This window comes from Taudactylus pleione, unplaced genomic scaffold (genome assembly GCF_031769625.1).
Source record: "Taudactylus pleione unplaced genomic scaffold, aTauple2 ptg000230l, whole genome shotgun sequence".
Taxonomy (NCBI): Eukaryota; Metazoa; Chordata; class Amphibia; order Anura; family Myobatrachidae; genus Taudactylus; species Taudactylus pleione.
The window spans coordinates 1344382-1360872 of NW_028284632.1; the positions used below are offsets into that span (position 1 = coordinate 1344382).

Consider the following 16491-nt stretch of genomic DNA (forward strand, 5'->3'; position numbering starts at 1 on the left):
TCTTTTATATGGGTAAGCAAATAACTAGGCATGGTAAGATGGCGGAGAATGCGAGGGAAGGAAAGGGCGTTATAAGGGATCTTCATGCTGAATAAGGGCAAAATACACATATGCTCCTGTTATTGCAAAAATGAAATCTAATATTGTGGAATTCTACAATGTAGTAAAAAACAGTAAACAGCTTCAATGTCCCTTTACTGTCACCTCGTTATAAATGATGCTGCACTAACTAGTAATTTGGGAGACAAAATAGGAAAGTTTAATCCTATTAAGGTGGTTTCCAAAAGTGATTAAAAAAAAGATTTAAAGCTCCCACTTTGACATTGGTGAAATGCACAGTCCCACCTGAGCCGCAATGCTGCCAATAGATGTACAAAGTGAGAAGCAGAAAGTGGTTACATGTGGATGTGTAAGTTGGTCAAACAAGCAACTCTGGGCAAAACTAAAGCCCTGATTTATCAATGAGGATATTCTTGTTATCACTGGTTACTAATCTTAAATGGTGCTCCAACCAATCAGCTTCTGTCATTTTTCAAACGCATGACAGTTAGGAGCTGATTGGTTGGTGCACCATTCAAGATTAGTAACAGTTGATAACAAGAATATCACTCATTGATAAATCTGGGCCTAAGGGCAACAAGAATATCACATTGTTAAATCTGGGCCTAAGGGCCCCATTTAACAGTAATGCATAACCCCTTTAGTACTCGCTAAAGGGAATATGCATCGTTTTAGGTTCATTATTACATGGACCTCTAAGTGCGCTACATGTCCATACATTATGCAGTTAGAGTATCACCATTATAATATGCAAAAGATGTTTTAGTTAAAGGGAACATACAACCAACAGAAAATGTCCCTACTGATAACTAGAAGAAATGTGCGGTGTCTCCGGATGATCTGTCGATAGGTTATAGGGCATCCTATCTTCCTGTGTGACCTGGTTTACCAGTCACCTATTTTTCTAGAATTCTAAAACTTCAGAATGAACATGATACATAACTATACATTACCATAATGTATTGTTATATTTGGTACTCAAAAGAAAGCATGAGGTGACGTCTATGATGCCGTGCGATGTCATGTCATGTGGGTGTCACTGTCCTACAATCTAAGATTATGTAAGCCCCGGTAACCCTACACCATACCATTAGCAAGGGGTAGACCAGCAAGTGTTCTATTTTCCAGGCTTTTATTCTCTGCATGGAGAACATACGGAGATGTCAGGATGGAGCAGTACCTGGTTGGATCACTGTACACACTCCCGCTTGCCGCTTCCTTCCCAAAACGGCTATGTGCGGAGAGCAGAAACTTTACCTGATCATATATCAGTTATGACTGGAGTTTCAAAACATGGATCCCAATCACACTAATTGTCGAGGACCAGCCACTTAACCTTCAATTGCTGCCCCTCTGCACAGTTCACACAAAACTTACATGTGTTCTACATTCACACAACCCTTTGACCAGTGTGATCATATAGCCCACCAAGAACCTTATACACTTGCAATATTGGCTGGACTAATTTGCAATATTTATAGCACTTATTATCATGTATTAAACTCCTGTTATCTAGTGGGGTAACTGTAATGGGTGAAAGATATGCAGTACAAATGGTCCCCCAAGGCAAGTGGGGCCCCGTGCCGCCCATCTAGCTCACAGAATAAACATCATTATGTAGGGCAGCTGCTCTCCCCGTCACCCATATCTGCTACCGTCATGTACAACCTTTCTGAATATATTACCAAATGGCCACCAACATGGATGGGAGCCCGCTTCATAGAGGGGGACTTGGATGTTAATAGCCTCAGTGGTTATCCTATACATTGTAAGTTTGTAAGCAGTGTCCTCTGACCTTTTTGTGTTAATATCCAGTGTTGTTTTACAGTATTACTGTTTTGTTGGCAATTGTAAAGCGCAGTGGAATATGCTGGTGTTATATAAATAAATAACAATAAAGAGGTTGAGTTTGTGTTAAGAATGAAGAATCAGGAGACAGCGTTTCTTTTATAAATATTTTATAGAGTTGTTAATGCTAGATTAACTATTGCATAGCACACAATCTCATGTCTAGTTAAAATATCTTGATAAATATACTTGAATGCTTTGATATAGGCACCATGGAAAATTGTTGTTTTGCAGTTACATCTTTGAAAACAATTTTCTGTTGCTGTGTTGCGTACCGACGGAGTGTAATACACACTTATATAGCCACAACCATTCCAATACAGGACTATGCACTGAGTGTAAGACTCTGATAATATTTTAAACATTTGATGTTGGGATTTTCTTCCAGTTGTGTATCACGAGAATGTAGCAACAGGGTCAAAATGTGTCAACTTCTAGAAGAATTTATATAAATTAAGTTTTTAGTAATAACCTAAACCTGCCAAGCATTATTCCCAAACTAATAACCAAAGTATCTAAAAATGTTTTTGGTACGCCACTATATTTGTTTTTGGTACGCCACTATATTTAGCTCTCACAGCAATCAGTTAACATTTATTAAAGTGGTTCTCTGCCCTGAATATTTTGATCCATGTATTTTGTACATGTAATCCCTTTTCCTCTGCAGACTATAAATGTTGAGATGGCCATTTACAAAACAGTATAGTTAATTGCTGCATAAACACCATCTACAATCATGTTGATGAGTGCCCTTGGCTTCTGAGTTTGAGACTGAGGAATCACAGGATCAACTGATGGATTTGGACGATTGTAATATTTTTTTTCAATTATAATTTCAGGAGCTATACAAGAAGTTGGAAACAAAATTGTGACATCCCTTTGGCACTGTAGTTATATGAATCTAACTGCATTTGGAATGCATTTCCTAAACTGACAGTCAAGTTAAATTTAAAATGCTACATCTTAAGATGCATTTGTCAAATATATTTTGCTGTCAAAGGGAGCAATATTAATCAAATAAAAATGTTTTACTATATATTAATGTTATGCTTCATGTTATGTAATATAGCACGTAAACAAATGTTGCAATAAAAAAAACTAAATTGTTCTAAGAAAATATCTTGTTATGATGCTTATCATCTTAGTGCCTGTAGGTGTCTCTGCTGCTGTTGGTACCAATTAAAAAAGTTTAGTTGTTGACTAAAAACTTTCCAAAACAAATTATATTTACAACTTCATAAAACATATAATTGCATAAATAAAAAATAATTAATTTAAACTATCCTATAAAACATTAAACCAAACATGTCTTTTTTTTCCTGTCTACTATAAAATGTTCTAAGTGGAGTAAAAACATTTTTCCTACTTTTATTAGGTGGAATAAAAAAATACACAATGTAAGCACGTTATATATAACCATAACAACGTTTTATTACCATTAAGACTAAACTTGTATTGAAAAGATTTGATATAACAAGACAAGAAAAAGCAATAGCAAATTTTAACTATCAACTAGATTATGCATAGCGAGTAACTTTTCCTAGTACTCGGGGAAGAGCAGAACATTTTTTATTATGTTTTATTTTTTAAAATATAGAACGTTACAGAGCACAAACATACTAAAATTATCAGTGCACTGGATATGGGAGAGCCGATTCTTCCTTCCTCTTTTAGCCCATAGCTCTGTTCTTGTATCCATCAGAAGAACATTAAAAATAAAGACCCAGTTTGTTGTTTTGTTTTTTTGTTTCTACTGTGCATTAAGAAAAAATATTCACGACAAACATGACAACATATCAAACAATATTTCTACACAAGTTACCTTGATACGCTTGCCAATCAAGTAATATAAGAAAAACATTTTAAGACATATACAAACAGAACTAGCAAAGGAGTACAACTTAATAATAAATTAACAGAAATAAAAAAAAATAACTTTATATATATATATTTATATTATATATACACGTACACACACAAGAAATGACACAATAATATGCTTCTTCCCATAGTTTAAGTAAACAAATAAATAAATAGACTAGCCAAACCTGCTATAATTGATATTGGCCAAATGCATTACATCAGCAATTAAATAAATACGTGTTGCAAGCAACATAAAACAGTGTTTTAAAATGTGCCAACGCAGCCCTGTTATATTGGAATGGGCCGTAAAGTGAACTCAAACTCTTTAACAAATTTAAAGCAAATGTATTATTTTTATTATTCTAAACACATTACATTTAACTATGATACTAAGATATGTAAATGATTTTGTAGCACCTACTGCTCAAACTAAGGAAGTATTTGCCCCACCCAAAACAAAAAAAGTAAGTTTTCTTTTGTTCTGCAGATATCCCATACTGATGACTTAAAGAAAAAAATTGTCTTGCAATGCACCTCTTGCTTGATTTGGGTTTTGACTGTGTGGTTGTTTGGGGACCTGTGTAGAACACTCTCCCTTACTCAATAGAATAGTTTGCAATATGCTATGAAAAGATACGAAGACCAACTGTTTGTAACCCATCTTTCAAAAAACATTCTACTAATCCAATTTAAAACATATCTTGTTCTCTAAAAAGTTACCAGTGCAGTATGAATGACAAAGTTGTCAATTTTCCCCTAAATTAGCCAGCCAAAATATTATTTTATTTTTTTCTCAAATCCAGATTCTCTTGTAAAAATTCTTTATATTTTATAAAAATAGATTTTTCTGGAAACCCATTTTCAGCAAAGAGACAAACTCTTTGGCAACATTGTTTGTTTATTTAAATTGTTTTGCGTCATCAGGTATTCCGACCTAAGCGGTCCCCTTAGGAATCTCCTTTCAACACCTATTCAAGAAACAATACAATTAAATGCAAAAGTCATTATTTTTGTTCCCTTTTTGCACAAACATTACTATATTGTTTCTCATTATTTTCACCCTTTGAGTGTCAGAACCTTTGCTACATTCCTACACTAAAAGGGCTACTGGAAAGGAGGAGGGAAGCAGGTCACCAATCTGAAAGGACTCATTTGTGAACAAAAAAGAAAGCTGAAAAGAAAAGAAAAAAAACTTTTTTTCTTTTCTTTATTGTGTTACATTTGTAAAAATTGTTTTTTTTTTCAAGTTTTTTTTAATAATTTTTTTTTATTTTTTACTTCTTCAAATGAACTCATGGTCATCTTAAAAACAGCCACCTTCAAAGAAGGCGTAAAACTAGCCGGCTGGGTTAAAAAAGCCCTGCTCATTGTAATCTATGTATATTATATTCAACGACGACAGCTATGAAAGAACATTCAATGCATCAAAGTTTTTTTTTTGTTATTTGTTTTTTCTAAGCATTATAAAATCCTTTCCGGTTTATCACAGGATATCCAATGGTAATACTCAGGCAACACTGGCTTATAAAGTCCATGGTTGGTTATAAGCCATTGAGAGTCTGTTTTTTTTTCCGTCTTCTTTTTGTTCATGAACAGAATTTTTTTTAGGTTGATGTAGATAGGCTAGAAATTCAAGACTTGTGGGTTTTGTTGGTTTTAAAGGAAACCTGCAGAACTCTGTCTCCCAGACGGTAACCATTAAGGCTGGCAATAGCCATAGCTGCTTCGTCATAATTGGTCATTGTGACAAAGCCAAATCCCTTGCATTTGTTGGTGTTGAAATCACGGATGACTTTGACATTGTTGACTGCACCAAATGGGCCAAAAAGCTGCCACAGGACACTCTCATCTGAGTCAGGAGAGAGGTTGTAAACAAAGATACACCAGCCGGTACCTGTGTGGCCGGGGATGTTCATTCCAACCAAGCTCGTCATTCCATCAATGGTGATTGGAGAAAACCTAGGTGGAGAAAGATTGAAGGTCGTCAACAATGTAAGAACAACTCTCAATGGAAAAGGTTTGAAAATAGCAAAAGGAAAAAAAATGTGTTAAACACGTGAGACAACATTCGTGATGGAAAATGTGTCAAAGAATTAAACAAAATCATAATAATAATAAAAACACAAATATAACATGTTTCCACATATTCACAATAAATAGTCCATCTATATTTACTTTAACATCACTCATTGGCTGTCTCTATTGCTTAAACATTTGTTTTTCTCTAATATACTACAAATGTTTATGAAGTGTATATAAACCTGTACACTACAAACAATTTTGGATAGCCCTATGCTTCCTTTAACAAACAACACAATCAGTTATGTGCTTTGAGTGGTTAGGCCAATTATATACACATCTGATTGGCTGAAAGGGTTCCTAATATGTATCACTTGCCCTTCACTCTTTGTACTTTCAACTGTATTTACTTAATGTATTTGTTGTAGCCAAATCCCTTAAAACTAAGTGAACCACTAGTCTGGATCACTGAAATGCATTAGTAGTCACAGGACTAAATTGTTTTATGCAGGGGTAGGTGTGTTAGGACTGACTTAGGCAATCTGTCGCTCTTTGGTGCTCGAGACTAAAACTCCAACTTGCCATGATATGGTCTTCAAGGAAAATACTGGGCATTAGCAAACACACATTCATTTATTAATATATAATTTGATGACCAGATTAAAAGGCATGTGGGACACTATTCTCAGACCACAATAAGAATATACTAATGGTCAAGTGTTTGTGTTTCTCTCTTGAATAGAGTAACTGCAAAAAAAAACAGTTGCTTTGTGAGGATACATACAGTAAGGTTGGAGATATTGTTGTAATAAGAGATTGTGGAAAAAACAAAAAAACAAATAAACCAATATAAAATGTTATAGTCATTAAACCTGCAAATGAAAGAAAGCTCTCAGGCAGTTAAGGTGCTCAGCAACCAATCCGCTATAATTTTATAAAAAGTACTTAATAAATGATAGCTAGAAGTTGATTGGTTGCTACGGGAAACGTATCCACTTGTCCTCTCTATATGATCTGATACATCTCCTTCCTATGCTGTATGGCACCCAGGACCTGATTCAGAGAGGTACACTAATGCCATCACAGCTGCGGTCCCGTATGCGGCTGCTGTGCGAAAATATACAAATGTTGCAGACACCGTAATGTATTGAGACGACCACCGGCGGCTTTGCAAATCCGAGTATCTGCGTACATTAATGCAGCATCGGTTGCTGATCAGTCTATCATGGTGGTTCTGAGTAACACCATGGCTACGCAGAATGGACGTGGGAACTGTGACACTGGAGCCACTCCACGGTGTACGAGATCGCAGACAAAGGCTGTAATGCCCCGAAAACGGTGGCGACATGCCTGCTTTCTTTGCCGCCACTCCTCGTAATCTCCCACAAATGCTCCCTGACTGTCTATCGCACTGCTAATAAAAAGTCGCTGCGAGCAACTATGGTAATGTATCTTGTAGCAAGCGCAGTGCAACATAAACACATGCGCAGTTTACCAATCATCGCTTAACAGCGTACATATCATCATTGCATACATCTCTGAGATAGGCCCCCAGAGCATTGGTAGTAGAATAAGATAAGGCTGAATGTAACGCAGAAAATCAGGAAGAGAGCGGTCACTGCAGAATAGCAGCTATACGAAAACAGCAAAACGCGGCACACATATCCTCTTCAACCTGTTGGTAGGTAAGAGTCATGTGCTTTGTTGAATCTATGGTATATAGTTATTTTTATATGAACTAAACTGCACAGAATGCCTCTCAAACAGTGTTAAGTTCTGCACCTTAACTGCGACTGTAGCCCACCTGTGGATAAAAACAAAATGGTGAAAAATAAAAAATTTAAAATGAAATATCACAATGTATTGGCGTCTCCATAAAAGAAAACCAACAGTCCAAACTCAAAAGAACTGAATCTCGCATGCTGGTGGGAAAAAAAGAGCAATTAAACAAACACAAATAAAGTTAGTGAATTGAAAAAAAAAAAAAATAGCAACAAAACAAACAGAAAAGAAATAAATTATAGCACCAATCTGTGCCAACATGGACATCTGGCATTCTGTGAAATTCTAATTACCTCTTAACGCCATAGGCCATATTAAGCAAATTGTCCAGCCTGAAAGAGAAGGAGTGTCTTTGGGTTAATGTCTTACAGATGGTAAGAGCGCTCAATGGAGCTGTTATTAATGACGTCCCTTTTCAACAGAAAGACAAATCTTCTACCACTTGATTAGGCTGCTAACGCTTTAGCCTGTAGGAGTCAATCAAGCAGCATTTTATACTCTGACAGACCTCCAGAAATGTTACATGCTGTCTTTTAACTACAGCTCTGCTCAAATACAGTGGAAAAAAAAATCAGAGTGAAAAAAAAAAAATCAGACTACACATGTGTCCTATGCCTAAAAAGTCTAAAACATCTGTATGGTCAATTGTGTTGAGAGCCGAGGACTGGTCCCATACCTGTAGTCAGTCGGTGGCCAGTATATTTTACCACGGCAGACTAATTACATTAACGATTCAACTGCGGTCTGCCCAACAAGCATGTTCTATTGGGACATATAGAAAAATGATGACAGCTATCTCTGCAGTTCACTAATGGTTTAGGGGGAGATGTATCAAACTTTTGAGAAAGATAGAGTGGAGAATTTGCCCATAGCCAACCAATCAGCTTCTACCTGTAATTTTATAGACTCTGCTAATGGATATCCCTTTCACACTGCCAGCAATAACCCGGGTTATTTCACGTGAACGTGCAGCAACCCAGGATATTGCTCAGTGTGAAAGGGTCCAGTTGAAATAACCCGGGTCGAGTGACCCAGCATTTTATAACGGGTTCAACTCGGCTTGCGGTGCAGTGTGAACAGGTAACCCGGGTCAATGCACCGCCAGGACCCATTCACAGCATAGGAAAAGCCGGTGCCGTCATCAGTTCAGCAATAAGCCGGGTAGGGCTGCCAGTCTGAAAGGGGTCTCACCCGGGATCAACCCGTGTACAAAATCCCGGATATGAAAAGGTATGAAATGGTATAAATGACAGCTAGAAGCTAATTGGTTGCTAACTGTGAACAACTTCTCCATGTTATCGCTCTCAAAGATTTGATACATCTCCCCCTTAAGATTTGATACATCTCCCCCTTAATATGTGTAGGGTGGAACCTTTTCCCGTCACAGAATTTTGTTGGTTTTCTAGGATTAAATAGAAAACCACCAGCATAACCTTAAAGTCAGAAAGATCAACTTCCATCAAATAAGTTATTAACTGATAAATAAAGTGCATGCTTTCTCCACATAATTGGATTTGATCTTGGGGTATGAGGATGCTACGAAGAAATACATTGTATTTTTCCGCTCAGAGTCCCATTAACAAATGAATGTACTCTGCCATGCATGCATCTGCCATCCCTTGAAAATACATATTTTACTGTCTAAGCTGCCTTAGTCTTAGTGACACATAATACTGAGCGAATATGCAGAAATGTGCAAAACAGACGCAGAAGCTGCCATCAGTTCGTCTATTACTTCTCGTCGTCAAAAAATGTTAATTATATGTGATGCTTGAATTGCTCCCTGATGGACAGAAAATAATGGTTCATTCATATGGGACCTCAGCTGTCAGACATAGGATGATGTAGGCATCTCCGGCCCTTGAACAGCTCCAGATTACAGAATGTTACATTTTTGGAGGGTTTCAGGAAAATGTGCCAGTGTGGGGAGGGAGGGGAGGGCTCACTACAAAATAGTTATGCATTTAGAAAGCCATAATTAATCTGTTTTCCCAGACAGTGCACCCACACATAATAAACGATAGCCAGTAAAGGATCTCAGCCTTTCTGCTCTGCCTGGCAGCTTTCTGAAGCACCACAGGAGAATATTGGAGAGAGGCTGATCAATACCTTCTGAAACTTGGCAGAAGATTAGTTCTCAGCCTTGAATAAAATGGGCCTTTGAGCAGTTTTGAGTGAATAATCAATCTATCTTACACGGAGATAAGGAGACACCATCGCTTATACTGTATTACCCCCCCCCCCTTTTCCGCTAGAGAGAGAGAAGAAAAAAATTAAGTCAGCTGCTTCCCTGGCATCAACAAAATTAACTCTTCCAACGCTGCAGGAGCGGCCGATCCGTGAATTAGCGCTGGGCTATTTTGCAGAGGAAATTGTCTTTTCCCATCATACGACAGTACATTGGCATCACTTATTGTATAAATACTGCACATCCAGACATTCTGGTCTCTATTTACATATATTCCAGCCAGCAGTACAGTAAGCTGCCTTTTAAGATAAAGATCCGGAAACTAGCCAACAAATCAATGACAAAAGATACAGATATCAGCATAAACAACGTCTCCTACTGAGGCTACATATGTCTCACCCAGCTCCCTTTTGCTCTCACACAGGATTTCTCATTGCATGTAATGAAACCAAACGTAACTGACTTATTATATTCTTATTTCTATGTTGAAAGGAAGAAAGCGAAGGAACGAGGACAAACATGTCAACATAATAACACATTTATAGTGCGCTGAGATTGGCTTCCTTTATAGGCGGGTTTGTATTTACCTGAACCGCTGTGCCTGGTGGTGGAGTGGGCCGGGGTAACGCCTGTTTGGGGACTGATAGAGCTGGGAGAGCAGCGCTTGGCTGGTTTTCTGACTGGGGTTGTTGGCAAATTTCACAGTTATCGGTTCGGTTGCTCCACTTGGCTTTTGTCCGTTCAGACCCTTAATGGCTTCTTCTGCCTCTATCCTCTTGTCAAAACGGATAAAGCCGACTCCCCGAGACACACCTGTAGAGAAAACATTATGACGTCCATTTGTAAAGCCAGAGTCGTTTTTTCCCTTTGGTTTAAATATCATTACAATAAAAATAACTATTTGGCGCTTTGTCTATTTAATGGGCATGTAGTTGGCATCCTGGTGGTCACGATGCCGGTGCTCAGAATACCGGTGCTGGAATCCCGACAGCAGTTGGAATCCCAGCTTGAGGATCCCGACTGCCGGCATGCCAATGGTAAGGGTTAGGGGAAGCGTTAGGTTTAGGGGTTAGGGTTAGGCTGCAGGGGGAGGGTTAGGCTGCGGGGGTGAGGGATAGGGGTTATTGTTAGTATACTTACTTGGTTGTGTCGGGATTCTGACTGTCGGGATGCCGCTTCCGGTATTCTGATCGCCGGCTCCCCGACCGCCGGGATCCCGTTCCCAACCCATTTAATGAACTTATTGTCCACACAATACTATTGAAATGCTCTTATACTGAATGGAACTTATAATGGAACAATGGAAAATCCCGACCCATTGGGGCTGAAACAAGCTGAGTGTCCAAAGGCAATTGACCTTCCAGGCCTGCCCTAAAACCATGGCTGCCACTGTTATAATAGATAGCTGTGGATAGGGAGAATTTCTGAACGTTTGTTTGGTTCTAGAAAGCAAGCACTACTGTACGCTTTAAACAACAGTCTAAAATGAAACCAAGGCTATATTTTCAGGACAATGAAGAAACGTAACAAAATATAGATCCGTAGTGTCCTTGGCAAAACAGAAAATAAAAAAGCTTTATCTGCACATGTAGTGTGTGTAACCTAATGCACTCTCCATAATATACAGTGTTTTACCAGGAAATAATTCATCTGAAATGAAGCCAGCGTTTGTTGTTTGTCCTGCCCTGATCAAAACTTGTGCACAAGCGACAATATTGGCATTAATAAAGATTGTCAAAAGCATAATGCCGGGGTAGTAAACAATGTATATAGCAGTACCCAATTGAAAATCAAATAAAATGTTGTCACTTAAATAACTTCAAGCTATTGTCCTTAGTCCTTGGTGGTTTTCATGGTTTAGTCACAAGTTAACAAACAATATAAAAAGTTTCTAAGACAAAACTTTAGTCTACCCAATTACATGTTAATATTTATTAATCTGTTTTATACAGAACTGATATTACACCTTAAGCTGTATAATGTCACCCACCTGTAACTTGATCCACTAAAATTCTTGAGGTGATGATGCGCCCATACTGTGAAAATAACTGCTCCAGTTCTTTCTGCGTCATGGTTTTTGGAAGGCCGCTAACATACAAGTTAGCATCTCGGATTGATGCGGAACTAGGACGGGCGTAGGAAACCTGAGGGGAACGAAGAGCAAAATGTGTGATCAGATCAGTGGCAAAGTCAGGACTTAGGGAGAGACGTATCAATCCTTCTTAAGAGAAGACCCACAACTAGGCATGTGCGAGCAGTACCACCACGCAGAGCCCTGTGGGCGGCACCGTTGCTGTCCCTGGAACGGCAACCTGCAGCTAGAATTGCATCCTCGGGAAGCTCCGGGCAGTGCTGTATTTCCCGGTGCTGGCTACCCAGCCCTCTCTGCGTGACGCCATGGTGTCAGGGCACGCCGGAGCCTTGTTACGTCACTGTTAAAGAGGATTTGGCCATGGGCAACTTCTCTACTTGTCCTCTTTAGAAAGTTTGATACATCTCCGCCCTTATAAACAATCCGCCAGAAAAGAAGCAAAAGCTACATTTAGCTTAATTAAGGCGTCAAATCCCAATTGCTAAATGTCTGGTCTTCTCTCTTCATAAGCCCTGTTTATTGGCCAGTACTTGAAAGGTAACAACCATCATACAGTCTTTGCATACGTTGTGGGTTTGGTATAAGAAATCGTTTTCCTAATTGACTGCTTCATTTCACAGATGTAGCGGCATCTAAAAGTTCCAGTGGCAACTACTGGCCACATGTCATTATACTGGTTATGGGAAGTACATGGCAGGATGACGAGGGTGAGGGAGGATGATCCTACAGGGTGCTATGCTGTGGCCAGATCTCAATTTCAAATACAACTTTATGGAGGAGCGATTTCCTGCAGAAATGGAGGAAATCCTGGAGGTTTTTTTTTCCAAGTTATGGGTCTGTAAATACAAATACAGGCGGTGGGGTATTGATTACCCATATGACATTTTTGAAAGCGGAAACAACTCTTACATTTTTAAAAAAAGATTATATATATATATATATATATACACACACTGTGTATATATATATATATATATATATAAATATATGTATATATAAATAAATAAGAATCTATTTAACAATCGGAACAACATATTTCATATAAGCTTTATTGATTGTTAAATATGGCATGGGTTACGTCTATTCTTCTTAATCTTAATCCATCTCACAATATACTGTATATTTATTTTATTGTGCATAAAAATACTGGAAATCTTTACTAAAAACAAGTATTTGTCATATTTCTTATGGGCAAGAGAGCCCCCATAACATACATCAGGTCCATCTCCCCCCAAACACAAATGCTCTGCTTCCTGCTTTATCTCTTCTGTGTTTTAAAAATAGCTGTTGACTCAACACGGAGAATGTGACTAATGTTATATTCAGCAGAATGGTTTAAGAGAGACAAACTTGCAGTTTTGCGTGATTGGCTGAATGTGGGTTTTCTAATTCTCCGCTCATAGTAACTGTAAATATCGCTTGTAAAAGTCAGTCCTGGAAACACGTATTTCAAATGTCATTTGTAGGTCAAACACTGCTTTACAATTTCAGTGCCTAATCTGCGGAAATTACTGTAGCATCGGAGAGCAATGAAAGCAGCAAGCGAGGGATGGGTTAATTTAATGCATCACGCATAAAACTCTTTGTTTGGGTTAAAGATTATTGCTCTATATAGAATAATTTAGTTAATGCGGCAGTTTTTTTTTTTTTTAAATATACCATTTTTAAATCATGTTGTTTATTGGAACCAAGAACTGTATGTGTGTCATGAGACAAAAATTGTAACCTCAAACTGTTTTTCCAATGGTTATGACAAAAAGGATAGACAACCCAAATGGTCCCGTAGACTTCCCAACCTTTGGGTTCAGAAAAACATGGGTCATCGGGTCATTCATACTGGGTTCCCATAATCCTCTCTTTGCATTTACTGCTCGCTGAAATCTTATAACCTAATTTTTAATGATGGAGACATTCTTACTTGCAGTCGTATACATTATATTTTATATATTTCTATTGTATAAACTACTTAAGTTGCAGACCACAATGAAGTAATTAAAAAGAAGCTGAATAAATTAATTATTAAATACATGAACACTGGGCTTATCAATTTGACATAGCTTTAAATCCCCAAACCCTATTGTTGTTTAGTACAGACCTTAACACTGTGTTGTATAGATTGTAACTTTCAAATAAGAGAAACTTGTTTCAACATCCTTAGGAACATCCTTATGTTGACCACTGAGAAACCTTCATTCGGTTGTCAGATTAACAATGAACTGGAAACACAGCCCCAGGCCTCCACATAAAAATAGGCCCATTATCATGGCAGCAAGATGATGACCAGCAGACCAGCTGAGCACACAGTAGGCCATAAATCATAAGTATTAATATGTATTAATATTTGTTTCACAAAATGATGCATTTTTTCTATTTTTATGTCTTTAGGGAGACATTGGGGCTGATAGTGTGAGAGTTGTACACGCCCACATGGCACTGGCCACACCCACACAGCACTGGTCACACCTCCTCTGCTTCTGATCGTTTTCAGCTCCAGGCCGATGTGACCCTTAGGGGGTCATTCAGACCCGCTCGTGAGCGTCAGGACGCTCGCAAGCGGGTCGATGTTCCCCACTGCGCATGCGCACGACGGAGGGAGCTCCGTCGTGCGCATGCGTGAGACCCGGGGAGCGACAGGCTTTCCATTGCTCCGGGTCTCGCACCAAAGGGGGCGTGCTGTCGATGTTGATTGACAGCAAGCCCCCTTTGGTGGGCGTGGCGGGGGCGTGCCTGCAAGAAGGAGGCGTTCCCATGGGAACGCCTACCGTCAGAAGCCGGCCCACTGACATCACTAGTGATGTCAGTGGGAGTGATTTTGGCTCTGATAGAGCCAAAATCACTCCCGGGTTTGTGGCAGGGAGACCCTGACGCAGGGTCTCCGTCGCAAGTCCGATGGTCGCGATGGTCAAGACCATCGCGACCATCTTTTCGGCCGCTCGCATATGCTGTGGGTGGTCACCCACAGCTATACGAGTGGCCAGGAGGCCGCTCCATTTTCATGGTACATAGTAAAATAGGATAAGTCTCAAAGGTATTACCTAATAAGGATCCTAATAGAGACATTAGGGCAAAGGCTTCTTAGGTACAGGACATAGTAGTTATTTGTCCTATTGCAATGATGTACAATGCATTAAAGGTTATATTAATCCTTATAAGACAGTTTTTTTTTAACACTGTTACTAATGTTAGTCATATTATATTTTATGGCATCACTATGTTCTCACCCTAAATATTACCTCACCTTGATGGTTTTGGTTTGTAGTCGGAGTCCATTTAAAGTGTTAATGGCTTTTTCTGCATCCTTTGGATCAATGTAATTAACAAATCCATATCCTAGGCTCTGCCCTAGATGGGAAAAGAAACAAGCAAATTAAGGACCAATCATCTTATCAGTTGGTGCGTGATTTGCATAGAAATGATCTTCACCAAGGTCATAACTGTTTTGAAGGTCAAAGGACTCTTTTGGTAGTAGAATAAAGCTGGGTACACACTATCCAATGTATTGTGCGATATATCGTTACAACATGGATCGGAACCCTATATATCGTACACATCTTATAGTGTGTACTCCCGATCCGTCGTTCACAATGGTAGTTCATCGAATAGTCCCATCTGTTGTTCTGCACATCAGATGGAACGACGCAATGAACAATGCGGTGATGTTACGTGCAACGTGTAACGATACATCACGCCACCGTACACCGGATCGTGCAGTGTGCACGGCGTGTGCGATGTATCATCGCACCATCGCTGGGTCGCACCATCGCATGGTGTGTACCCAGCTTTAGATAGATACAGAAAAGCTCCACACTGACCTAGATAAACCTGAAAATATTGTAGAGATGTTCCTGAAGATAACTATGAGCAATGTGAACATATTGGACAAGTCATATAAACTCAGAAATAATTAGCACAATGTTGTCTTTTTCTATTTTTATTTCTATATATCACTGTCTCGAAAGGGATAGGCAACCTGGAACACCTCAGCTGCTGTGGAACTACATCTCCCAGCTTACCCTGCCACAGTTTTACCGTTAAGGCATGCTAAAACTGTAACAAGGCATGCTGGGATGTGTCATTCTATGGCAGCTGGTTGCCACAGTTTGCCTACCCCTGGCCTACAGAAAACTTTCAGTCATTGACTAAAATATCTCAAAGCAGCCCAGTAGGAAAGGGGTTAATTTACAAGCATCATTCTAAAATATTCACACTATGGACATCTGAAAACCATGCACTGCTGCACCTCTCACTGCATGACCCACTTTATGCTACACACATTCCTCGGCTGCCATTGGGGTGTATTTCCCAGTAGCTGCAACCGTCTCAGAATTGATTGAAAAAAACTTCACATGAATTGATTCAGCACAGGTTACTGCAATCGATAGGAAGAAGAAAGTATGGGAGCAGAACATCTCTGAGTGGCATGAATGAGAAGAGCAGGAGGGTAACTCTACAATTCAGTGGAGGTAATTTAAGTAGCACAAGACGTGCACTTAGCAGTGTAAGAGCAGCTCTGTCGGCCAATATATGCCTACAGTCAGGGTCTGGCCAACAGGGGTACATAGGAAATCCCCGATGGGCCCCACTGCCTGTTGGCACACCCCCCTCTGTTAAGGTGTCAAGTTCCAGACCTCAAATTATA

At 39.2% G+C, this 16491-nt stretch overlaps 1 protein-coding gene across 7 annotated transcripts in view; it reads right to left on the reverse strand.

Annotated features, from left to right (window-relative positions):
* Positions 1-3314: 3314 nt before the first annotated feature.
* ELAVL4 (ELAV like RNA binding protein 4) overlaps positions 3315-16491 on the reverse strand; it is a 97498-nt gene continuing 84321 nt past the window's right edge. For 5 of the 7 annotated variants that reach the window (XM_088479295.1, XM_088479296.1, XM_088479293.1 and 2 more), the window contains 5 exons: positions 15091-15194; positions 11751-11904; positions 10348-10573; positions 7866-7904; positions 3315-5730 (listed from right to left, as the gene is read on the reverse strand). In XM_088479295.1, coding sequence (XP_088335421.1) covers positions 5403-5730; positions 7866-7904; positions 10348-10573; positions 11751-11904; positions 15091-15194 — 851 coding nt within the window. In that variant the 3' untranslated portion in view covers positions 3315-5402. The remainder of the gene's footprint in view (positions 5731-7865; positions 7905-10347; positions 10574-11750; positions 11905-15090; positions 15195-16491) is intronic. The other 2 variants (XM_088479299.1, XM_088479294.1) reach the window with 1 other exon arrangement.